The 27,531-nt window shown below is 44.6% G+C and overlaps 1 protein-coding gene across 1 annotated transcript in view; it reads left to right on the top strand.

Annotated features, from left to right (window-relative positions):
• Nucleotides 1–27,531, top strand: part of LOC310824004 (calcium-activated potassium channel subunit alpha-1a-like) — a gene marked incomplete at both ends in the record, with an annotated part of 253,970 nt that overhangs the window by 148,668 nt on the left and 77,771 nt on the right. The window contains 3 exons of the mRNA XM_083696912.1: nucleotides 5,027–5,137; nucleotides 19,799–19,904; nucleotides 20,109–20,191. Of these exons, the coding sequence (XP_083553038.1) occupies nucleotides 5,027–5,137; nucleotides 19,799–19,904; nucleotides 20,109–20,191 (300 nt within the window). The remainder of the gene's footprint in view (nucleotides 1–5,026; nucleotides 5,138–19,798; nucleotides 19,905–20,108; nucleotides 20,192–27,531) is intronic.

Here is a 27,531-nt window from a genome sequence, read left to right as displayed (position 1 = left end):
TGGACCTCCAGGGCAATAGCTGGATCGACAGGCTACCCTGGGTGATGCTGGGACTTCGTACTGCACCTAAGGAGGACCTCCTCTCTTCTTCGGCGGAGCTCGTCTATGGCCAGGCCCTTAGAGTGCCGGGTGATTTTTTTCCTTCGGTTACCGTTCCCTGGTCGGCACCAGAGCAACTGCGTGATCTCTGGGACAGGGCAAGTGCCTTTAAGCCGACTCCCACTTCAAATCACAGCCTGCCACGCGTCCATGTCCCTCATGATCTCCAGTCAGCGAGATATGTGTTCATCCGCCACGATGCACATAGGAGCCCTCTACAGCCGCCTTACGATGGCCCCTACAGAGTCGTGGAGACAGGCGACAAGACCTTTGTCATTGAGACAGGGGGGAATAGGGAGCATATCTCGGTGGACCGCCTGAAGCCAGCTCATCTGGATGGGGAACGCGAAGTGGAGGTGGCTCGTCCACCACGCCGTGGCCGCCCTCCTGCTGGTACGGGCACGAAGAGAAATCCTAGTGATTCCGGGCCAGGCTCTCCATCCCAGGTTCGGGAGTCCAGTAGCCGCTTTGGACGGGTCATCCGAGCCCCGGCGCGTTATGGGAAGTCAGTGTTTGTGAATTCTGGGGGGGACCTGTGTGGTGACTAGACACCTACTGGTTGAGCGTAGACGAATTCACTACATTATCCAGGTGCCTTAGCGTGGTGACAGAGGGACAAATTAGGTATGTAAACAGGAAGTGTGAATGAGTTGGGAGTGAGAATGTAGAGTGCGAAATAAACATGGAGATTGTTGCAACTTTGAACTGGTGATCCTCGAGATTCTTCAGATCCCGCAAACCACTACAACACTATCAATTAGAATAATTTTAAATAATTATAAATTACACTGTCAGTGCGTTGTTTGTGTGACAGGGTGGGGGGGGGGGTCAGAGAGAGGCAGGGGGCTTGGTTGTGAGCCCCACTGTCATGGGGAAGAAACTGTTCAGGTGGCGTGATGTTTTAGTCTTGATTGACCGGAACGTTTTGCCGGATGGAAGTCTCTGGAAGAGGTGATGACCAGGATGGGAAGGATCAGGGATGATCTTTCCTGCTCTCTTACTGGTCCTGGAGTGGAACAGGTCCAGGAGAGATGGCAGGTTGCAGCCGATGACCTTCTCGGCTGACAGAATGGCTGCATTCTGCCTTTGTCCTTGGCAGTGGAGGCAGCAAACCAGACAATGATTGATGGGCTGAGGATGGACTCAATGATGGCCGTGTAGAACTCAACCATCACTTTCTGCAGCATGTTGAATTTCTTCAGCTGCCGTAGGAAGAACATCCTCTGCTGGGCCTTCTTGATGGTGGAGGTGATGTTCTCCGCCCACCTGAGGTCCTTTGAAATTATTGTCCCCAGGAATCTGAATGACTCCACAATGTTAACTGGGGAGTCACACATGATGAGGGGGGCGGTTGGGGCTGGGCTTCTCCTGAAGTCTACTACCATCTCAGTTTTTAGGGCGTTCAGCTCCAAGTAGTTCTGGCTGCACCAGGAAGCCAGGCTGTCAACTTCTTCCCTGTAGGCTGCCTCATCACCGTTGGAGATTAATCCAATGAGGGTAGTGTCATCCGCGAACTTCAGGAGTTTGACAGAAGGGTGGCTAGAGGTGCAGCTGTTGGTGTAGAGGGAGAAGAGTAGAGGAGAGAACACACAGCCTTGTGGGGCTCCGGTGCTGATGGTCCAGGGCTCCGAGACAAGCTTGCCCAGCCGTACCTGCTGCTTCCTGTCTTTCAGAAAGTCAGTGATCCACCTGCAGGTGGGCTCAGGCACGCTCAGCTGGGATAGCTTGTCCTGGAGGAGAGCTGGGGCGATCGTGTTAAATGCAGAGCTGAAGTCCACAAACAGGATCCTGGCGTAGGTGCCGGGGGAGTCTAGGTGCTGTAGGATGAAGTGAAGTCCCATGTTGACTGCATCGTCTACAGACCTGTTGGCTCTATAGGCAAACTGCAGTGGGTCAAGGAGGGGGTTGGTGATGGCCTTGAGGTGGGTGAGCACGAGGCGCTCAAAGGTCTTCATTACCACAGAGGTCAGGGCGACTGGTCTGTAGTCATTAAGGCCTGTGATCCTCTGCTTTTTGGGAACTGGGATGATGGTGGATGTTTTGAAGCAGGCAGGTACCATGCATTCAGCCAGTGAGGTGTTAAAGATGTCCGTAAACACTGGAGACAGCTGGTCTGCACAGTGCTTCAGTGTGGAGGGGGAGACAGCATCTGGTCCAGCTGCCTTGCGGGGGTTCTGTCTCTGTTTCCGTTTGTGTCTCTGTCCAGGCTGGGAAGTTAGAGGTGTGATAGCTGTGGGGGAGGGTTGGTTTTGTGGGTCAGAGTCAGGGCTGCTCCATTGTCTGTCGAATCTACAGTAGAAGTCGTTCAGGTCATTTGCAAGTCTGAGGTCTTCCATAGAGTGGGGGGATTTGGTTTTGTAGTCTGTCATCACTCGAAGGCCTTTCCAGACTGACGAGGAGTCGTTGGCTGCAAACTGTTGTTCTAGCTTCTTTGAGTACTGTCGTCTGGCCTCCTTAATCTCCTTGCCAAATGTGTACTTAGCTAGTCTGAACCTTTCCTTGTCTCCACTCCTGAAAGCCCTCTCCTTCTCCAAACGAAGCTGTTTGAGTCTTGCTGTGAACCAGGGCTTGTCATTGTTGTAACTCACCCTGATGCGTGTTGGAATACATCTGTCCTCACAGAAGCTGATGTATGACGTCACAGACTCCGTGTATTCGTCCAGGCTGTTAGAAGCAGTCCTAAAAATGTCCCTGTCTGTGGTGTCAAGGCAGTCACGCATATGCTCCACTGCTTCTCTGCTACTCCAATTCTTTGATGTCCTCACAGCAGGTTTAGTTTTAGTTTCTGCCTGTATGCCGGGATCAGAAGATGTTCCCCGCGCAGCTCTGGGACTTGCGTGATCAGCTCTGCTGATGGTGCTGTAACAGTGATCCAGAATCTTCCCCTCCCTGGTCGGGCATTTGATTAACTGTTTATATTTAGGGAGTTTGTGAGTTAAGTTGCCCTTGTTAAAGTCCCCAAGGACAATAACTGGGGAATACGTGTTCGAAAGACTGCCCTCTACCTAGAGGTAGAGGATGTGACAAAATCGCTGGGACGTTTTGACACTAAGGCACAAAGACGAACTGGCAACAAGACAGGGGAACACAGAGACTAAATGCACAGGTAATGATGGTAAGGAACAGGTGAAATCAATCGGGGCGGGGCAGACAATTATACAAGTGGGAAAATACACAAGGGCAGATAACAAATTGACAGAAACGAAAAACAATGTGAATAAAACAGGAATTAAAAGAATAACAAAAAACGGAGACAAACAACACGAACACACAGGACGTAACTGTGTGTGTGTGTCTGTGAACTTGAGTGTGTGTGGTGTTACAATACTGACTGCTGCCCTAGTTCTGTGGCTCAAACCTCTCATCATCAGTACACAGGCTGACCCAGCTCACAGTACAGTCCAGCAGGATAGAACACTTTTTAGTGTGGTTGCTATTTAGTTGCTATTGTCCTCTGTGGCTCAGTTGGTAGAGCACGGCGTTAGGTTGGGGATTCGATTCCCGCTGGGACCATACACTCACCGGCCACTTTATTAGGTACACCTTGCTAGTACCGGGTTGGACCCCCTTTTGTCTTCAGAACTGCCTTAATTCTTTGTGGCATAGATTCAACAAGGTGCTGGAAACATTCCTCTGAGATTTTGGTCCATATTGACATGATAGCATCATGCAGTTGCTGCAGATTTGTCAGCTGCACATCCATCACGCGAATCTCTCGTTCCACCACATCCCAAAGGTGCTCTATTGGATTGAGATCTGGAGACTGTGGAGGCCGCTGAAGTACAGTGAACTCATTATCATGTTCAAGACACCAGTTTGAGATGATGTGAGCTTTGTGGCGCGTTATCCTGCTGGAAGTAGCCAAACTAAGGGCCTACACACCGCTGGACATCGGTGGGACTGCTGTGGACAGGGTGAGCAGTTTTAAATACCTGGGAGTCCACATCTCAGAAGACCTGACCTGGACTACCCACATCAGTTCTCTGGTGGGAAAGGCAAGGCAGCGCCTGTTCCATCTCAGGCAGTTGAGGAAATTCAGAGTCTCCCGGAGGATCCTTCAGTCCTTCTACTCTGGAGCTGTGGAGAGCATCCTGGCTGGCAACATCACCGTCTGGTACGGCAACAGCACAGCCCAGGACAGGCGAGCTCTGCAAAGGGTGGTACGCCTGGCAGAAAAAACCATGGGAGCTCCAACCCCCCCTCTCCATGTCCTGTACACCAGGAGGTGTAGGACCAGACCCTACAGGATTATGAAGGACCCTCACCACCCGAAACATGACACCTCCGCTGTCATGCAGCAAGAACAGAGAGGCTAAGGCTGAGTTTCTTCCCCCACGCCATCAGAATCATCAACGATGACCCCACCAGTGCCCCCCTCAAGTCACTCACACACGCACTGTCATCATAACACATATGCACACACATAATCATCCATCTGCTATTTATATTGCTCACTGCTTATACTGTTCATATTGTTTAAACTGTTTATACTGTCCATACTGTATATTTTTTAGTACTTCTATTTTTATTTTATTCTATTTTTAAACTTATTGTATTGTTGCACTACTCTGTGGCACTGTCACTTTTGCATTTCACTGTATACTTGTATGCACGTGACAAATAAAAAATCTTGAATCTTGAATCATCAGACGATGGGTACACTGTGGTCATAAAGGGTTCAAAGCTCAATGTTTGATTGCACATGTCATATAGAGGATTGAACCATTTTCATTATGTAGGGGGGGAAACTATTCACTCCTGTGGAAAAATCTGCACTCAGAAGAACATTGAAAGCCATGATGGATTTTGTTGAGATTTTGAATTCTAAATGCTTTGGTATGACTGTTTTTTGGTTTGTTTTTTGGAGAATGCCAGCACTGGTGGTTATCTATGTTGACCTCTCAAGTTGATTTCCCCCCCTTTCCAGGCACATTGTGGTCTGTGGTCACATTACACTTGAAAGTGTCTCCAACTTCCTCAAAGACTTCCTCCACAAGGACAGGGATGATGTCAATGTAGAAATTATTTTTCTCCATAAGTAAGTACACCTTGTTAGAATTACACACTGTGGTTGCCTTTCTAAAATAAAGATGACCTTGAAGAGATGTGAACGTTGAGCATCAGAGAATATAGTATTCACCTTCTGTCAAAAGGTGATGATGTCACATGAATTTAATCATCAAAAATAATACTTGAAAATTATAAGTCCCGCCCCTTTGGGATGATGTGGTGGGTGTTGATGGTTGTGCAATGAGACGGAGGTGAGAGGTCAAGGTGTTCTGCTGTTTGTGAAATTAGATTTAGGAACTTGACCCTGAGAGCTGGTCACAACGGATCAAAGACTTGTGACAGATGCATCAGATCGATCTCTCAATGTTTACTGACTGAAGACCAACCAAGGGCCAGCTAAAGTTTGTCACTGATAAGTGCTGTGTGATGTGTCGTGATGACTTCATGCCGCATACATACATCTATGTCAAAATTGCATATGAGGCTTAAAATAAAAGCTCAATACTGAGGGTTAAAATGTGCAATTAAAAAAAAAGGCAATTAAAAAATGGTTAGGCTGCTACTCTAGTGGTAGTAATGTGTTCAATAATGAAGAATAAAATGGGGAATTAAAAAATGGTTAAATTTTTAAAAATGTTTAGTTTCAAACATGGGTTTGAACATGTCGCGGGCGTGTCACTGATAAGATCACGTGTTTCCCGGGTAAAAGGTGTATATATATGACCCTGTGTGAGATCTGTAGTAGTTGTCACTATATGACAGTGTCTAAAATGTCGTCTACAAGTATGATGTGGGAATTGGACGGCGGTCGTGTAGTGCGTGTAGAGTTTGCATCAGGAGGTGCATTCCCCTATGTGGACATATACACTTTCGAAAAAGAATCTGAGAATCTTCTGAGAATCTATTCATCAGAATTCGAAAGATTGAAGGGTCACATCTTGGAATTCATCCGCTACATGTATTCTGTGCACGACGAGCAAAATGCGCCCCTGGAGGGTATGAAACCCTCTATCCAGATGAACGTGGATCCCAGAGTACCGAGCCGTTCCCTGCAGGAAGCTTTTCTTGTTGACTGTTCAAGATCTCACATATGGCTGTTGGTGATTCAAGATTCAAGATTCAAGATTCTTTATTTGTCACGTGCATACAAGTATACAGTGAAATGCAAAAGTGACAGTGCCACAGAGTAGTGCAACAATACAATAGTTTTAAAATACAATAAAATAAAAATAGAAGTACTAAAAAATATACAGTATGGACAGTATAAACAGTATAAACAATATGAACAGTATAACCAGTAAGCATATAAGTAAGCAATATAAATAGCAGATGGATGATTAGAGATGGTGCGATTCCAGACAGAGGCAGAGTCTTCTGAAAGACCAAAGACGGTGATGGAGAAAGAGCGCTACTGGCCGATTAAACTGGCAATCAAAGTGGTAGACTTCTCAAGGTTGACAAATCTCCTGAAAGCTATCACCGAGTTTTTCAATCAGGAAAGTCAGAGACTGAGACTCATCCAGCTGGCAAAACGTCTGAACACGTGCTCTGGTAAACGAATCTCAGGCCCGTCCAGGCGTTTAACCCCTAGATCTCTGTCTGACTCTGAGCCATACAGACGTAATCTTTTTCCAGAAGACATGCTTGAAACAGACGGTGTTGAATCATAGTAAATCATGCTAGACACCTCTACTACCAATGGCTACTAGACACGTCTACTAGACACGCCTACTACACGCCTCACCTTCAATCTATATAAGAAGTTTGGAAAAACGAGTTTGTGCGACATTACTTCAACATGGCTGATTTTTTCACAGTCAACGATTTGCCTTCATCAAGTGAAGACGAAGGCTACTCTGCCGCTGCGGAATGTAAACCCCTAGAATCTCAGGACGAAGAGTCTAAGCTTCTCAGCTATCTTCCGAGCCTTTCTCAGGAATCTGGCGGCTACGCTGATTTGTATAAACCGGTTCTTGAAGACTACCGAAATGCCCAGACGGACGACCTCACGAGGTGGAAAGCCCTAGAACATCAGAGCGATTCCGAGGAGACTATTAGCCTTGTCACCTACTCTCCTGACTCGCCCGACAGCGACGTGTCAAATACTCCGTACTGGCCTCTTGAATTCCCCGGCAAAAGATATAGGCCATATACCGACAAGCCCACATCGGACAAAGCACCCTGTCTGTACACCCCTGGGTGTCAGGCTTCAGATTTTGCTGCCCCCGTGGCTGAAGATCGTTCTGTCCTCAACGCCTATCCTACACCTCCGACTTCGCCTCGCCTGCAAGTAGCGGGATCCCCTGTGCTTCAGAACGAACCCTGTGCGGAAGCTTGCATCACTGATCAGGGGACACCCCTGAACCCTCCCTTGTATGAGCCGATGGTTGTTGTGGTTAAAGAAATTCTAGAGAACCGGCTTCAATCTCAGCATCAGGGTGGTGATGTTTTTCTGGACACGGTGAAGGCCAGCGTTGCCATTGTGTTAACATTGGTGATAGAGGATCAGATAAAAAACGAATGTTATGGCTGTAAAACCGGTCATCCAAGCCAACGTCAGCATGCTTGTCTGTACCCTCTAGAGCGTGATTACTTTTACAGCAACTTTGAGGCGCTGATGACCGCCCTGTGGACATGGAAATTTCACCCGACTCTTATGGTTGCTCTGGAGACGGTTGGATTAGGTGAGATAGCAACCGGCCGTGTTCAAGGAGCAGCCGAGGCCTTTCTATACGGTCTGAAGTATGAAGAAAACATCCAGGCGAAGCTTAAAGAGATCGTTGATGCGTATGTGGGGGCTGACAAGGGCCGGGATCATATGACAGATGAACTCATATCCTACTGGAAGAGTGTTGAAATAGTTCACACCCTCTTTTGAACTAGTCTAAACTGATCAAAAATGGGGAATGCTTTCAGACTATTCTTTAACTTTTTAAATTCCGCTTCAGGTCATCCTGGGGTCAGCTCTCTTGTAAAACGTGCTATTGCTAATCGTGTTAATGATGAATCTTTATTTCAAACATGTAGCGATGTTGACATTGAACAAGTTGTCCGTTTTGAGAGGTCATTGTGAGAGGTTGTGTGTCTTTTAACCGTTGGAAGGAATTGGTGTATATTGGTTCAAATGCATCTGATGCGAAGAAATTTGAAAAAACATTAGATGGAATTATTAGAGAAGTGTCTAGGCATAGCTTCAAATTTAGTCATCTCATGGTGTTGTATACCTATATAATTGATGTGGCAGCATATCGCTTTAAGAATGGTCTACCATTTGATGTTGATAGGGCCCTAAATGCCTTACACACTTCTGTGGGGTTGTATTAAAAACATGTATTAATCATTCAAATGTAATGACATGTAATCAATAAATAATTATGCAAAATCGTCATTGTACTCAGATCTTGCATGTTTACTCGTCGTCATGACCTCAAAAAAGTCTGAGCGTGTAATGAAGAGAATATATTATGACCCTGCACACCCGGGATCATTTGGAGGGGTAGAAAAACTTCAAAAAGCCGTCGAAGAGCAGACAGCTGAAAAAGTTAGCCCTGATCAAGTACGAGAGTGGCTGTCTGGTCAGGAGGCGTATACCTTACACAAAACGGCTAGAAAAACCTATGCTAGAAATCGTGTTTTTGCGCCACGTCCTATGTATCAATTTCAAGCGGATCTTTGCGATATGAGTGCACTGTCTAAAGACAATGATAACTTTCAATTTCTGCTTACAGTAATCAAAAAATTCAAAAAAAGCTTATGCACGCTCTTTAAAAAACAAGACGGCCGTCGTAGTTGCAGAGGCCTTTGCTGCAGTCTTAGAGGAGAGCGGTATGCCTGTTAAAATTCAAACGGATGCAGGAAAAAAAATTTTTAACCGTATCTTTGAAAAACTAATGAAGAAACATAATATTCAACACTTTGCAACGGGTAGTGATTTGAAGGCGTCAGTCGTGGAACGTTTTAACCGTACGCTGAAGACGAAGATGTGGAGGTTTTTCACAGCTAAGAACACCCGCAGATATATTGATGTGATTCCGGATTTGCTTGATAGCTATAATAATAGTTATCATAGCAGTATCAAAATGAAACCTGTTGAGGTAACACCCTCCAATAGCATGCAAGTCTTTGAGAATTTATACGGGACTTTACCTCTGAACAGTAAGCCCCCAGTGTTTAAATTCAAAGAGGGTGACATTGTGCGGATTTCCAAATACAGGGGGATATTCGATAAAATGTATGAACAATAATTCACTGATGAATACTTTATAGTTAACGAATGTATCCCTAGACTCCCGACCGTTTATAAATTAAGGGATATAAAAGGTGAAATTCTTACTGGCACATTCTATGAGGCAGAACTGCAGAAAGTGAGAATCACCCCTGACACAGTCTTTCGGGTAGAAAGGATTTTAGACAAGAAAATTCAAAATGGACGGAAGATGGTTTTAGTCCACTGGCAAGGTTGGCCTAGTCAGTTTGACTCATGGCTGCCTGCTAAAGAGGTCATAGAGCTTGGGAAGAAGAAAAACAAGAAGAAGCCAAACTAGAAGAAGCAAGGATGGAGGAGCGAGAATCTTTCTATGTTTAGCCTACGTTTACCCTAGCAATAACAGTCAATAACAATCAAATTATACGATAACGCTGTCTCAGCCTATAGAGTTACATGGACCTTATGAGGTGGCGTTAGCAGAGATAATGTCATACATGGAATAATATTATAAGTTTAGAAGATACCTATGACCTGAAAGACCATTCGAGACCGCGGGACCCTCCAATCTACCAGAAAATCCCTACAGGCTATTATGACAGTGTCGATGCGATAGTGAAGGAGATAAATGCCATATTTAAGAAACAAAAAACAGATCTACTTTTATATTACAGTTCTATACATAAAATAATTTCTGTATTAGGACCTGATAAATATTCTCTCAGGTTCAAGGCTCCGCTAGCCTACATGCTAGGATTTGAGCCTGACAAATGGACACGATCGGGTGGAAATCCCATGAGTAAATATCCCAGCGATATTAATGCAGGGCAGTATAATTTTTTCGTCTATATGAATATCGTGGAAGCACAGCATGTTGGAGACTATGTTGTTCCCCTTCTAAGAATCGTTAAAAAATAAGGATCTTACGGCGATGTCATCACTCTCTCCTATAGCAAGCTACACTACGTTCCTGTTAATAAACAGCGCATACAGGATATACAGATTGAGCTAAAAACGGATTTAAACAAGCCGATTCGATTCACATACGGGAAGACAATTTGCAAGCTGCACTTTAAACCAAAGTCTCTCATCTGAATCTATAGAACAAAGCAAAAACAGCCGCAAAAAAAAAGAAAAAAAAAGAAAAAATAGATTTACAAAGATTTGTGAATTATTACGTAAACCAAACAGGTCATGGCAGTCTAAGTGGGTTTGTAGGTGCTCCTGTGCAATATGGCCGAGGGTTAGGGTCTATCTTAAGTCGGCGTTCAGATTTGTCCTACCGTTTCTTAAGCGAAGGGCAAATATTGTTAAACCACATTTGAAATCAGCAGCGAAGGGGATAACATCAGACGTTGTGGGGGCCGTAACCAGTCATATCGCCAATCGAGCCAGCCAGTCTCAGAAAGGATCAGGAATAGGACGCTTTGCCAGAGGAAGAAGAAGAAAAAGATCTGTGGCATTGTTAGAGCATCGCACCTCTAAGAAACGCATATCAAAAAAACCCAGAAAGGCTAAAAGACTAAGTGACGGACATATATTCTAAAAATAATAAGAATAAGAAGAATGTCTCTTGTACATCATCTCTCAGCTGAGTGCACCAAATCGGAACTTGACCTTTTTGCACCGCCCATGACCCAATTGTCTATAGAACAAAGCAGTTATGTGGAGATCCATCCTCTAAACTCTATTGTGGATCAAGAGGTTCTGGATTTTCAGATATCCGGAAGTGGAAGTGCCTATCTAGATCTAAACTCAACATTGCTCTATCTACGACTCAAGATTACCAAGGCAGATGGAACAGATCTTGCAGGCGCTGATAATTGTGGAATAATACAATACCCATTAAATACTATATTCTCACAGGTAGATGTCAGTCTGAATGATGTTCTCATTAGCTCATCGTCCGCAACACATCCTTACAGATCTATTATTGAAACTCTGCTCAACTTTTCAAAAGAAACCTTGGAGAGCCAGTTTTCAGCAGGGCTCTGGTACAAAGATGAAGGTGCAGATTTGGATTCTGTATCTATCGCGGCTGATGGTCCTAACACAGGGCTTGTTAAGCGCGCGAGCTTCTGTTGAGGTTCACGCGCATTCGAACTAATGGGGCCTCTACACTGTGACATATTTTTCTCCGAAAGACTCTTGTTAAACAATGTGGATGTCCGTTTGAAACTGGTGAAAGCCAAAAGTGCTTTTACACTGGTGTCAGCTGCAGACCAGGAGTATGCATTAAAAATCCTATCTGCAAGTATTTTTGCGAAAAAAAGTACAGGTTTCACCCGATGTCATGTTAGGACATTCGGCTGCTCTGATGAAATCCAATGCGCTATACCCTATAAGCCGGGTAGTCGTTAAGAATTATACAATCCCTACAGGCTCACGGGTGTGCTCGCAAGACCATTTATATTTAGGGAGGCTCCCTAAATATATAGTAGCGGGATTAGTTGATCATCGAGCTTTCGTTGGAGCAAGGGAAAAGAACCCGTTCAGATTCCAGCACTCGGATCTTGAATATCTCAGTCTCAGTGTAAATTCACGCTTTATCCCCGCAAAACCCTACCAACCCCACTTTGATACACATCAGAGTGTTCGAGAATTTTACAACTTATATTTGGGTACAAACCGACATATCAGAGACTCTCCGCTCTGCATTAACCGTGACAACTTTGAAAACGGTTACTCATTGTTCCTGTTCAATTTGTCGAGGGATGATGAATTAGACAGCGAGGCTCTCTCACCCTCGGTGCATGGTACCTGTCGTCTGGATTTAAGATTCAGAGTAGCCCTACCCCAGACAACGACCCTGATAGTGTATGCCTGCTATGACAGTGTCATAGAGATAAACTCAAAGCGACAAGTCCTGATCGACTATTAAAAAAAGTGGAAACCTTTAAACCTGAAAAAGGATGGATAACCATCAGCTGGAGTCTATATTAAAGCCAATTTTAGGTGATGCTTTTGCAGGTGTTTGGCCTAGTGATATACTACCCTCCAAGATAGATAGACGACCGAGCTATCTAGTCGTTAACACGCACGATCAGAACAGAGAGGGGGAACATTGGGTGGGTATGGTTATTGAAGCTGAACCTGACAAGGCAACATTTTTTGACTCATATGCGAATCCTCCAGATCACAGATTCTACCCTGAAGCGTTTATGCATTTTCTATCAAGGAACGCTCATGAAATACGCTATAACAAACAGAAGGTTCAAGATGATTATTCAGCGACTTGTGGAGCCCATGTAGTATTCTTCCTCTGTCAACGGTTTAAAGGACTCTCCTTTCAAGAAACAATGCGATTGTATTCTGATCATTTAAAAAAGAATGATGTTATGGTCAGCAAGTTTGTCAAGAAATATGCTAAATGTATTTCACGGGTGAAGACTGTTAAAACGTATAATCAGAATGCATGCTCTTTAAAACTGTTTAAAGAGTGTTATAATTGTCATGAATGAATACTCTTTCGGTCATATATTAATTTCAATAAATCATTTATTTATTAAAAGATCATACAGTCTGCTTGAATTTATTTTTTTCGATTGCAATCTAGCCATCTAGGAGGGATGGGTGTAGAGAGCTGCCATTTGGTGGGCGTTGACCATTCAGAGTCTGCTGATGTAGCCATCTGTAATATATCCTTAGGTGTTTTAGAAGGGGTCCTGTCGTAAGACATGTCTAATAATGATTGATGATGATTGATGATTTTTTATTTTTTTCTCCACGGTTTCTCTTGCTGTGACGTATCTGAGGAATTGATTCACTCGAGGTTTTAGAGGGTTTAAGCCGTAATTGCTGGCGAGCATGTGTGTTCGTAACCGTTGTGATTGGAATATTTAATTCAGAAATTGTATTTAAAAATACATCCCATCCGCGTGGTAGAGTTCCGGAATGGAACCGTCGGTTTGACAGCGTCTTCATCAAATCGAAAATATGAGATCCTTTAATAGGGTTATCCTGGACAATTATCTCGCCTGAACGATTCCATCTTAGAAGGTTTGATTGACGAAGCTTCTGCAGAATGTAGGCTGCATTTTTTCGATTGCGAGAACCTATATTCTCCAAAATCTCATCCTCCAGTTTGTCAGAAGCTTCTTCCTCCTCCTCCACTCTTATGTAGCCTTCATCAGCTTCACCTGATTTCTCAGAGGGCTTGTCAGGTAGTTTAAAAACGATTTAGCGATCTCGAGTCTCCCCCTTGCGGAGCAAGGTTAGATATTTATCGAGTAAATCATTGAACTGCTTGGCTTTAGTATGCGAGTCAACACTTGTCTGTTTCAGAACTCGTTCCATATTGTTTTGCAAGACATGTTGGGCTCGCTCACCAATGCTCTGTGAGCTCTTTTGGGTTAAATTATCCAACTGTTGTGGAGAAATCATGTACATTTTATTAAACGCAGCCATAACCAGAGTGTCTATGGCTATCTCTGACGAGAGAACAGACTAGTTATAAACGGAATTGCAGTGGCTAATAATGGTAGCAGGAAGCCACCAGATTGCGTCAGCACTTTCCGCTTGTGCTTAAATCCAGTTTTACGCTCGGCAAAAAGCTTGATAAATTTTTTCTGTTTTTTTAATTTAGTGAACTGGTCAGGTGTGAGAGGGATGTTTCCCTTCAATATGTTTAATGCAATCTCACACAGTGCGAGTATGAGATCTTCCGACCCCCGACATAGAAAGCTTCTTCTCTCCTTGGGTTTTAGAGCGAGCAAAGCTTTTAAAATGGGAAGGTTTCTTTTTATCCGTTGAGACATTTTTTATTTATTTAAAAAGTCTCTTGTCACTTTCTAGGTTGATAGACCGTCGGCCACTCTCCTGGAAGTATCCCGCTTCGTAGTCTTAAGGCTTCTGGGCAATTAGGACGTAGGTCAACGATTAAATATGTATACGGTTCCCTTGTAGCATCTTCATAACTTTCTAAAAAGATTTTTTTCAGGCCGGGATACATTTGTTGAGCTAAAACCCGGATCTGCATTTTATCACGTGGTGATTTAAACAGTACCATGTAATTAGTGTTTAAACTAATCGTGCGCGAATGTTTCCCTTGATTAAACAAATTCTGAAGCAGATAAAATACGCTCAATTTTTTATGATGTCGATATTCTGTGAACGCTTTCATTAATTCATCATGATTGCCTCCCACATCCATGGAATCATCTACTACTAAAAGATTGTGCTGGTTCCGAGGGAAAAGATTTTCATCATTAAAGTTTGCGGGAATACCTTCTATGAATTCGATATTGACATTTTGACTGAGTTCATCATACAATGGCTGGTATGAAGAGTATGCCCAGATTATATGAGCCGGCACTTTTGAAAATGTACTCTCCATGTTTTCAAGTAATTGTTTTACAAAAAAAGTTTTACCTGAGCCACTAGGCCCCACTATTAGCATGCTACATGGCATTTGGAATGCCAGGTCGACAGTCACCTCCATTCTCAAGGGTAAGCTATAGCAGAATAACAGCATGGTTAACGGTGAACCCTGATTTTATCCAGCCTGGAATATGTAAAAATGATGAGGCGGGGTGACGTATGAATAAGAATTTAATGAGATATACATTTTTCAATTTCAATAAAACACCATTAGGATACATCGTAGAATACATTGTAGAATACATTTTTCAAATACAATAAAACACCATTAGGATACATTGTAGAATACATTTTTTCAAATAATGTTCCTCCAGAACTATAGAAAACACCCGGTAATATTGTGAACACAGTCTATTGGGAACCTAGGTAATAACAACTCAGTAACCAAACGGCAGTGTTCTACCTGAGGGGAGAAGGCGTCTCTTATCAAAAACAACTGAAAAGTTGATCACTTGTTGTTTATTAGTGAGCGAAAAAGCTTTGATATCACGTTTAATTCTATTGTAACGGGCAGGGATCTCGCGTCGCGTGTTAGGATCTATAATATAGTCTTCTACCAGATCAGTCAAATTATTAAAGTTAAGTTTTTTACAATTTTCATAATTCTGGATAAAACCTTTGACTTTCAAACACACCTTTCCTTGCTGGGTGAGAAAGCCGTAGGATTTTGGCCCCGCTGCTGTCCACGCACAAATATAATCATCAGCCGCTAATTCCGATGTCAAATCACCTAAATAATTGCCTGTCGGAGGGGTATAAAGATCCTCAGGGGTAGAGAGGTAAACGATCGAGTCGGTGTCATAGTATAGGACTCGCTCTTGCAATAAATGTAACTGTTTGTATAATTCACCTCTCGCATATGCTGTCGTAAACGCAGCTAAAAAAATATTTGATTCACCGGGTGGTAAGACACACCTGGAATTATGACGCCATTGAATGATTGCAACATCATTATTTATGAAATGGAACTGGCTTATATCATACTTACTGCTAAAGAGGTACTGAAAAAACTCTCTGGGTTCTTTCACTATGCTGGTTGTAAGTTGATTAGATCTTTGAGCCATTTTTCCCCAGAGGGAATTAAGTAAAAGTTTTGCGATCTGACGCTTGGCTGCGTTGTACTCAATTTTATGAGGGTCAAGTTGGATACCTTGGTTCTCTATATAATCGTTTATGTAAGCCTGTTTACTAACCTCGTCTGTAACCTCATCAGGATACCCAGAGGCCTCCTGCTTCTGCTTAAGGAATGTGTAGATGTAATCTTTAAACAATTTATCGGATCTCTGTTCAAATTGCCAGACCTCATAAATTTCAGCTATAATGTAGCCTCTTTTTTGTGCTTCTATTAACACAATACTAACCCATACACCTTGAAGCGCTCTCTCTTCCTGTGAGTGCATGCACGCCGTTGCTTGATTATTCTCAATCCCACATGTTCGACAGAGTGTAAAATGCAGTTTACCTTCGTCATTTTTCATAGGTAGCACAGGGAAAAACAAACGCCTCGGCGGGTGAACTTTAGCATGTATGAAGCCATAGTAATTTTCAACCGGTTTAAAATCTTTTCTGATTATAACCGGGTGGCCAATTGGATATTCAAACTCTGCATTACAGTAAAGCTGGTAAAATCAACATATTGAATGGTCTGACCCTGTTCAACAATATGCCTTAAGCATATGGCCTCTGTTCTTCCTCCGAATAGCGCGGCCCGGGGATTTAAAGGGCTCGGCTCCTGGTATCTCTCTAGGAACAATTTAACAGAAGGTTGCTGTTGTTTCATCGAATTCCATGTATGTTCCCATATAACCTCTGTTTTCAGCTTAAACTCTGTTTCTAACCGAGTTAGCCTTTTCATGGTGTCAGAGTACATCACCCCAAACTCTGATCCTGTAAGCGGTGATATGTCATGAGGGTTATAACAAGTCGGACAACCATGAAAATAACAGCCATAGAATTCTAATGCTGTTTTCACACCCTTTATCACGGCAAATCCATCGACATGAAGAGGACCAAAACAACGTTCACCTTGCGGTGTTAATGCATGTTCATTGTCAATGCCGCGTGAAGACGCTAGATACTCAAGCCACTGTATCGAAGCATGGGAATATGCCTTGAATTGTCGTCTGTAGTTGTTAGCATCGGGTAATGCGATTGTGTTTTTGATTAAGAAGTTGGTTTGAAAAACAGCTAAAGCAGCTGACGCAATTGTCACACTCTCAAAAGGGTTGCATCGAGTTGTCTTTATAAATTCATCGCGGAAATTGGTGGCACCTTCGGCTAAAATCTCCACATCATTCTGACAATAAGCCTTTAACTCGGTTAAAAAGTCAAATTCCTGATCTTTTACTGTGTTATACCACTTAAAGAAACTGTTTCTCTGCTCTACAGACATCTCATCACACCCGTACATTTCAGCAGCAGGGTACCGACCTTTGTAGTTATTTAACATGTTTGAATAATCGGTCATTTTATGAGGGAAATATCCCTTTTTTGCTTCCGTTTTACAACCGAGCGCTTTTGGAAACTGTCTTAAGGGGATGGGGATGAAGGAATATGTGTCAATGAATTTGAGCCGGAATTGTCTATCTATAATGAGTATGATTTTACTCCCTTGGGCTATGACGAACGGTGTTATCCCCTGTTTTACATAAGCATCTAAAATTAGATAACTGTCATAACCTTTGCTATAATGTGCTAAGAACACTGTGCCTTTGAATTTTTTTTGACGGTAATACATTAAAAACTCTAGAGCACAATCAGGGCCCTGTGCACCCCATCTATCCCCTTGCAAGGATTGTGTTGCCACATAGACAGGGATATGTGTTCCAGTTGTCTGGCTTGATTCAAAATCATAAAATACCAGCTTCTGATTAATCTTCTCCTCTGCTACACGAGGTTTAGGTTGCATGTAACATTGATGAATATCTACGCACTCAGACACTTCTTCAGAAGTCTGAACAGATGATGAAGGTGGCGGTTTAGCGGTCTGAAGGGGTTGTTTACAGATGTGACAAACTTGAATTGTACAGACATGGGGTTTAGAGTCTGTGAGGTTTATACGGTATGTAAATCCACATTTAAGGCATTTTTTATTTATTTGACAATTGCTCGCCATCTTTTCAGCTTTTGGGCGCCATCTGCACACTTTATGCATCCTATAACATACACTATTTGAACAGTTACGATTGCAATCATTACAACTGACTTTTTGAAATGCAGCTTGTTGTTTACAGTCTGAAAGACAGACATTGCAAGCTTTTTCGCAGAAGTGTCCACCTTCTCGGCTATACCCCGTGTGACAGTGAACACAGAGGTATGCACAGCCAAGGAATCCTTTAACATTTTTTATTCCGTAAAAATGATTGTCGTGTAAAAGCATGTAACGGATTGTCTCTGACTCTGTTTCAGTTTGGAACGTAATCAGATTATCTCTATCTGAGGCTCTGTAAAAAATAACAATTTTACAGTTTAACAGCTGTTCAAATTTGATCACATCCGCGAATGTGGTCCTATCATTAGGCCCGAGCCCGGCCTCAATATGAATATTGTAACCCTCGCGCATAGCCTCTTCAAAGGTTAAACCGGGATTTGCAAGTAGAGCTAGGTTTATTCCGAAGCATGTTTGGTTCTGATTTGGAATTACAAATAAATGTTTGCTTTTTTTTTTTAGGGTCTCCGTAATAAATCATGTATTAATCTTCCGCCTACCCGACCCCCTGGAGCCCTCACAAAGTTTACAATGACATCTACCCCCTCATCTCTGAAAATCGCCATGTTAGACTGAACAAGACGGTCAAGAATTTGGTTGAAATCTGAAATCCTACCTTCACCTTATCGCACTGTCATTGAGACATCATCTTGTAAACTATCAGCTCGTAAATTGAGCTGAATAATATCACGAGGGTTTACACCAACTCTTTCAATTATCGCAGACATTCGGTTCTGAAAACCGTTTACTACAGCCTGGTAAAACTCCCCGAAATTTGGGTTGGTGTGTGACCTATTCGGCATTGGGAAATTTAAAAATGTTCTCACCTCAACATTATTGAAGCTATCTCTGTTTATTACCTGCATGCCATCATGCGTGTCAAAAGAGACTCGGTCAATTTCCATACGCTCCGCAAGATCCTCCCCGTTACCTACATTATTGGGCGGTACAGACACGCCGGCTTCATCCCCCTCTGGTAATTGCTGGTTGTTATTACCCATTACAATATCATTAATTTCACCATCTCCATCACCCCCACCACTCCCGTGTTGAGTTTCAACATTGTTGAGGGCTTGACAACATACATTATCTGCAGGACTCCATGGGGTCTCATAGTCAGTTATCTGTGAAAGAGGTATATTTTTGCCCGGGAAACACGTGATCTTATCAGTGACACACCCGCGACATGTGTCATACCCATGTTTGAAACTAAACATTTTAAAACATTTAACCATTTTTTAATTCCCCATTTTATTCTTCATTATTGAACACTTATTTTTATTCTTCATTATTGAACACATTACTACCCCTAGAGTAGCAGCCTAACCATTTTTTAATTGCCTTTTTTTTTTTAATTGCACATTTTAACCCTCAGTATTGAGCTTTTATTTTAAGCCTCATATGCAATTTTGACAGATGTATGTATGCGGCATGAAGTCATCACGACACATCACACAGCACTTATCAGTGACAAACTTTAGCTGGCCCTTGGTTGGTCTTCAGTCAGTAAACATTGCGAGATCGATCTGATGCAGCTGTCACAAGTCTTTGATCCGTTGTGACCAGCTCTCAGGGTCAAGTTCCTAAATCTAATTTCACAAACAGCAGAACACCTTGACCTCTCACCTACGTCTCATTGCACAACCATCAACACCCACCACATCAGCCCAAAGGGGCGGGACTTATAATTTTCAAGTATTATTTTTGATGATTAAATTCATGTGACGTCATCACCTTTTGACAGAAGGTGAATACTATATTCTCTAGCATCAAACTGCCTGTCCTTCTCTCTCATCTTTTCCCCCCCATTTTTGTATAAACTGCAGAATGGCTCAAATTTAAATTGTTATTGAAGTATGTCTACTAACTCAGTCTCCCCCCCTTTGTCTGTGTGCTAGTATTTCCCCTAATCTTGAGTTGGAAGCCTTGTTCAAACGCCACTTTACCCAAGTGGAATTCTACCAGGGATCTGTTCTCAATCCTCACGATCTGGCCAGAGTGAAGGTACTGTGGCACACCCCTCTCTCTTGAGTGATGTGATGTCACAGGGAGGTGATGTGACGAGCGTCACATGTATTATGATATGAGTTTTGCCTGTCTTTACCTTATCTCTCTCTCTTCTTCCCTTTCCTCCGCACCCTCTCTGTGTCTGTCTCTGTTTCTGTCTCTGTGTCTGTCTCTCTCTCTCTCTCTATGTTACCTGTCCAGATTGAGTCAGCAGACGCCTGTCTCATCCTAGCCAATAAATATTGTGCCGATCCCGATGCTGAGGATTCCTCCAACATCATGAGGTAATATATATATATATGTTACTGTTGCCTTCATTGCCCTCATTGTCATGTTCAAGAAACTGGTTTGAGATGATGTGAACTTTGTGACATGGCGCGTTATCCTGCTGGAAGTAGCCATCAGAAGATGGGTACACTGTTGTCATAAAGGGATGGACATGGTCAGCAACAATACTCAGGTAGGCTGTGGCATTTAAACGATGCTCAATTGGTACTAAGTGGCCCAAAGTGTGCCAAGAAAATATCCCCCACACCATTACACCACCACCACCAGCCTGAACCGTTGATACAAGGCAGGATTGATCCATGCTTTCATGTTGTTTATGCCAAATTCTGACCCTAGCATCTGAATGTCGCAGCAGAAATTGAGACTCATCAGACCAGGCAACGTTTTTCCAATCTTCTATTGTCCAATTTTGGTGAGCCCGTGCGAATTGTAGCCTCAGTTTCCTGTTCTTAGCTGACATGAGTGGATATATATATATATTTATACACTCACCGGCCACTTTTTTAGGTACACCTGTTCAACTGCTCGTTAACGCAAATATCTAATCAGCCAATCACATGGCAGTAACTCAATGCATTTAGGCATGTAGACATGGTCAAGACGACCTGCTGAAGTTCAAACCGAGCATCAGAATGGGGAAGAAAGGTAATTTAAGTGACTTTGAACGTGGCATGGTTGTTGGTTGTTGAATGGTCCGAAAAAGAGAAAATATCCAGTGAGCGGCAGTTCTCTGCGTGAAAATGCCTTGTTGATGCCAGAGGTCAGAGGAGAATGGCCAGACTGGTTCAAGATGATAGAAAGGCAACAGTAACTCAAATAACCACTTGTTACAACCAAGGTATGCAGAAGACCATCTCTGAACGCACAACACATTGGACCTTGAAGCAGATGGGCTACAAAAGGGGGTCCAACCCAATACTAGCAAGGTGTACCTAATAAAGTGGCCGGTGAGTGTACACAGAGCGGGAAAACAACAGACGAAACAGAACAACAGTATGGAAAAAGCTGGAGCAACTACACGCAAGATTGGTAAGAATGGGGCCTATACAACAGGACTGGTACAAGCCAGTGAATGTTCCAGAGGTCATGAGGCAGAAAGTCGAGGAGAGTGACCTCTCGGAGCAGGGCAAGGAGAACCTGCGCCGAATGCTGGCTAAGGCATCAGTAGCCTATTTTAAGAACGACTGTGGTAAGCTGGGACCGGAGTACACCCATACCATCGAAGGTGGAGTACACAGTGCGACAGTATCCTCTAAACCCAGAGGCGGTGTAGGAGATGGACCTGATAGTTAAAGAGTTATTATCCTTGGAGATCCTCCGGGAGGAGTTGAATCCAATCACTAACAGCCCGATTCAGGCTGTGAAAAAGCCTGAAGCCGCTGGAGGGGGTTGGAGGCCGGTGATCAACTTCAAAGCCCTTAACCGCCGAACCCTAGCTAACAAGGCCAGTCTGATTAACCCACAAGGCACGCTGAGGACTCTGGGGGTCAAGAAATACAAATCGTGTATTGACCTGGCCAATGGACTTTTCAGCCTGCCACTGGCACGGGCCTTACAAGCCAAAACGGCATTCACACACAAAGGAAAGTCCTATGTGTGGCAGAGACTTCCACAGGGGTATAAAACTCCCCAAATGTCTTCCAATCTGTGGTGATGAACATCCTAGAGGAAACTAAGGCTACATATCGCACGGGCTCACCAAAATTGGACAATAGAAGATTGGAAAAACATTGCCTTGTCTGATGAGTCTTGATTTCTGCTGCGACATTCAGATGGTAGGGTCAGAATTTGGCGTAAACAACATGAAAGCATTGGTACATCCTGCCTTGTATCAACGGTTCAGGCTGGTGGTGTGGGGGATATTTTCTTGGCACACTTTGGGCCCTTTAGTACCAATTGAGCATCGTTTAAACGCCACAGCCTACCTGAGTATTGTTGCTGACCATGTCCATCCTTTTATGACCACAGTGTACCCATCTTCTGATGGCTACTTCCAGCAGGAACGCGCCATGTCACAAAGCTCAAATAATTTCAAACTGGTTTCTTGAACATGACAATGAGTTCACTGTACTCCAATGGCCTCCACAGTCACCAGATCTCAATCCAATAGAGCACCTTTATTAGAGTCCCTGGTCACTCCCAGCTAAGAATCTTTTTATCTTCTCATTCTAAATGTGCACCAATCTGGCTTTAGTCCTGGTCATAGCACAGTCTCAGCAACTACACTTGTCTTAAATTATGTGGTAAATTGCCAGATCACCAGATCTCAATCCAATAGAGCACCTTTGGGATGTGGTGGAACGGGAGATTAGCATCATGGATGTGCAGCCGACAAATCTGCAGCAACTTGCTATCATGTCAATATGGACCAAAATCTCTGAGGAACGTTTCCAGCACCTTGTTGAATCTATGCCACAAAGAATTAAGGCAGTTCTAAAGGCAAAAGGGGGTCCAATCCGGTACTAGCAAGGTGTACCTAATAAAGTGGCCGGTGAGTGTGTCTATATATATATATATATATATATACACTAGTTTGTAAAAGTTACTTGGGTTGCAGAGGTTACATAGTAATACAGTGCCCTGCATAAGTAATGGGACATTGAACATTTTTTTCTTCTTTCGGCTCTACACTCCAAAAGTTTGGATTTGAAATCAAACTATGAGGTGTGGAAGGCAAATCATTTTGTATAACTATAATTGCATTTATTAATCATTTTGCATAACTATAGTTGCATATATTAAAGAACACAATGCAGAGTAATATGTATGTACAACCAAGGTTAGTCTGGGAGACATTCATGTGTGATTGGGTGCTGGTGGGAGAGATAAGGGGACGGGTACCTTCAGTTAAGTCATGGGATCGGAATGTTGGGAAACTGGGAAAATAGACCAAAAAAGAGACTAATATGGCCTGGCCATACTATGGAATGGAATGTATAGGAAGCTTTCTGTCCTATAAGTACTGTGCCCTTTTCTCTGTACCCCCGACTTACTCTCTTAGAGAGAGACACTATTGTACTCCTGCAAGCTTGTATTACAACTTATTATAAATCATTGTTATTAGATTTGTACATGTTCATTCACTGAAGTTTGGAGTTCGATACCCAACCAAATTTATTAGGGAGAAAGGAGAATTCCTCCACATTATTTGGTGAGCCAGCCAGGAGGGCAACATCTCCGTCGATGGAAGAGTGACCCTGATTACTGTGCACAATAGAGAGAAAGGTAAGCAGGCAGGCACCTATTTTATTAAACGTCTGTATTAGCGATCAGTGGTCTCTCATCTGTCGACAGGAAGGGTAAAGCCTTGGCGGGGTGATGCCCTCTTTGGGGAAGTCGAACTATCAGAAAATGAAGACTGTTCAAATTTAAGTAAAATCTTATTTTGGGAATGTCATAACTATAATTTGACAAAGAAAGGATTGAAAAGGTTTTTAGAATCATAACTGCTACTTTGATTAAAATTAAATTTTGGGAAGGTCATAAATGAAATTTGACGAATATTTAAGAATTAATTCTGCGTATTTAGAACGGCGATAAAGCAATAAAACTGTCCCTGGGGAAGATAAACTAAAAACTCAATGAAAATAGAAGATAATAAATGTTGGGCTAATATATAATTAGGGAAATAGAGTCCTAAATAATTATCAGTGTCTTGGGGTACGTTGCTCGGACTTTTGTCATGCAAACTACATGACTGATGTTATGAGGGATGATGAATGAATGTGTCAAGTATCAGAACTAGTGAACCCAAGTGCCGCACACAGAGTCGGGACACAGGTATAAAATAAAATCGATATTTAATTAGGAACAAAACAGGGAAATGGTAACGGGGTGACCCGGTACGCAGGTGGGCAGGGCAGGCAAAGCAGACAGGGCAGAAAGGCAGGGGAGGCAGGCGAGTAGATCAGGCAGCAGTCGGTACACGAGAAGGCAGTCCAGAGACAGGCAGATAATCCGATAGAGGGTTTTCAGGCGGAAGTCAAAGCATGATAAGGCAGACCTAGGAAGAGCAGATAATCCGGTAGAGGTTAGGCAAAAACACAGTTCAAAAACCAGGAAAAACAACAGGCAAGGAATTGCTGGGACGTATTGGGGTAAGCACTATAACAAACTGGCGAGGAATGAATGGAAAACCGGAGTATAAAACACAGAAGGGTGATGAGGAGACGAGCCGCAGATATGTAGATGATGACGTGAACTATCGGCAGACACGCCCACACCAAAACACCCAGGCTTAGAAGAGGGAGAGAGACTGACACCGGCTAGGTGGAAGTGGAGGGCGTGACAGTACCCCCCCCTCTACGGGCACCACCTGGCACACTTCGGGGACCGGGTGGATGCGCCCGGCAGAAATCTCTGATGAGCGTCGGATCCAGGATCTGGGCATGAGGGACCCAAGACTGCTCCTCAGGACCGTACCCCTTCCAATCAACGAAGTACTGGACTCCTCGACCCCGGCGACACACGTCCAGTGTAGGCTGGGTGATCATCGATCATCCGGGGGGAAGGGGGGGCAGGCGCAGGCAGAGACAGAGGGCTGGACGACACAGGCTTAATCTGTGACACATGGAAGGTGGGTGAACATGAAGGGAGGGAGGGAGTTTTAAACGGAGCTGGGGTACGATGACGGTTGGCCTGCGTCTGGGAGCGAGTGGATGCGTGGAGCAGGGCAGTGCAAGCCTGTCTCCAGGTCCTCCTATAGCGCCGCATATGGGCCTGCAATCTCCTCCTCCTGCACTGGGAATAGAGGCTGGTAGCCAAGGGAACAGAGGATGACCCGAGGATGAGTTGACCAACGAGTTGTAGGCATACTCCACCCAGGACAGCTGGGAACTCCAGGTGGACGGGTTGGCAGAGATCACACATCGGAGCGCTGCCTCCATTTGCTGGTTGGCTCGCTCAGACTGACCATTCGTCTGGGGGTGGTAACCGGATGACCATAGCGCCCAACGCCTTGCAAAACGCCCTCCAGACCTGGGAGATGAACTGGGGACACGATATCAGCCGGGATGCCATGAAGCCGAAAGACGTTATCCACCATGATGTCAGCGGTCTCTCAGGCGGAGGGAAGTTTAGGGAGAGCGAGGAAGTGGGCAACCGTAGAGAATCTATCCACAATGTTGAGAATGGTGGTTTTACCATTTGATGGAGGGAGACCGGTGACAAAATCCAAGGCAAAGTGAGACCAAGGTTGACTGGGGACAGGTAGGGGACCAAGGAGGCCGGAACGGGGTCTGGAGGACGTCTTGTTCCGGGCACAGATTGTACAAGCAGTTACAAAGGATCGGACGTCCGCACCCATGGAGGGCCACCAAAACCGTTGCTGGAGGAATGCCATCGTCTGATTAATCCCTGGATGGCACGTGAGGTGGGTGGAGTAAGCCCACTGGAGAACCTGGGAACGGACAGTGTCAGGAACAAACAAGCGATTGGGGGGGCCGTTACCTGGATCAGGTTGCTGGTTCTGGGCTTGCCTGACCCGTGACTCTATCTCCCAGGTGAGGGTGACGACGAAACAGGTGGGTGGTAAGATGGACCCGGTTCCGAAGTCATCTCCTCCACGGAATATAGCTGGGACAGGGTGTCAGATTTGCCGTTGCGGGAGCCAGGGCGATAAGTCAGCGTAAATTTGAAACGCCCAAAAAACAACACACACCTCGTTTGCCGTGCGTTCAATCGCTTAGCTGACTGGAGATGGACGAGGTTCCAGTGGTCGGTCCAAACAGTCCAGCTGGTCAGCTCCCTCCAGCCAATGTCGCCACTCCTCTAATGGCATCTTTAGGGTGAGCAGCTCCCGGTTGCCAACGTCGTAGTTTCTCTCAGGGGGGGACAGTTTGCGGGAAAAGAAGGCACATGGGTTTATTGTCCTTAGGGGACCGCTGAGAAAGGACCGCACCTACCCCAGTGTCCGAAGCATCTGTTTCCACCACGAACTGCACGGCCGGATCAGGTTCGATGAGGACTGGGGCGGAGACGAAACGGTGCTTTAACTCCGTAAGGTCGGCCTCAGCCTCGGGTGTCCACCGAAAGGGAGTAGTGGTGGAGCTTGATGTGATGCGGCTGTAATTTCTAATGAATCTCCGATAACATTTTGAAAAGCCAAGAAAATGTTGAAGCTCTTTCAGAGTCATAGGGGCTGGCCACTCCGCCATGGCGGACACTTTAGCCGGGTCCATTTGAACTTGCCCCGGGGCGATGATGTAACCCAGGAACGACACCTTGGGAACGTGAAACTCACACTTCTCCGCCTTCACAAACAATTTATTCTCCAGTCACCTGGTCACTGCATTGTGCTGGCCTTCTGCACTTCCCCCATTAGCAGGGGGAGCAGGCACACAGCCCACTCTTCCACTGACCAGCCGCACATCGCCATCGCCTCAAACACCTCCAGGATGGACTGGGGGTCGTCCGTAGGGGACATCTTGGGGAGCGCAATGTTCTATGGCCTCGCTAAGGGTGGATGGGCCACAGCCGCAGCTGCCGCCTGAGCCACCAGCTGCTGCAGGACCTGTGTCTGCTGGAGGGACTGCTGCTGGAACGCGTCCATGTATTGCCGGGTCAGCCCTGCCTGCTCCTTGAGCACGGTCACCTGGTCTCGGTGCATTGCCGCCACCTCCCCCACCATCTGTGCGAGGGAGGACACCGGTTGGGCGGGCAGGGGTGCAGGACCGGGCGGACAGGGATCGGACATCTCTCGTTTGGCTGGTACGTACTGTTGGGTGCCAGTTGTGGCAATTCTCCGGCCACTGCGGGTTCTGTACCATAAAGCACACTGGGAGATGTCGTCGGGAAGTCCACCTTCTTTGCCAGGGAAGTTAGTGTGGAGGTTAGAAGTTGACAATTTCTGCCTTTGCCCAGGAAAGGCTCCATAATTGTTGTCACTATATTCACAGACGCTCGCAGTTGGGCATTTCTGACCCAGTGTGGATTACATTTTGAGCTTCAGGTGATGTAATTTCAGACAGAATGAGCGCCGGAATGGCGTACATCATTACTCATCTCACCGGCAGAACCGAGGCCTGGGCCACTGCTGAATAGGCTAGGGATTCTCCCATCTGCAATTCCCTAGAGGAGTTCAAGAACACACTCCGCAGGATTTTGGATCACACGAACCCCGGTCAAGAGGCAGTGAGAGCACTTATGGGTCTGTGTCAGGGTAGAAGACGGGTGTCCGATTAGAGTTTCATGGACTGGAGGTTAGCTAAAAAACTTGATGACAGAAGCAAGTAACTGAAGGAGCTACCTTACCAGTGTCTCTGGACTAAACATTGTTCCCCTGCCCAAGCCATTTGAGGCCAACGCTCTAGATGGTCGCCTACTGTGCAGAGTCACT

This window comes from Argentina silus (genome assembly GCF_951799395.1).
Source record: "Argentina silus genome assembly, chromosome: Y".
Classification (NCBI taxonomy): domain Eukaryota; kingdom Metazoa; phylum Chordata; class Actinopteri; order Argentiniformes; family Argentinidae; genus Argentina; species Argentina silus.
This window is presented reverse-complemented; position numbering and strand designations above follow the sequence as displayed.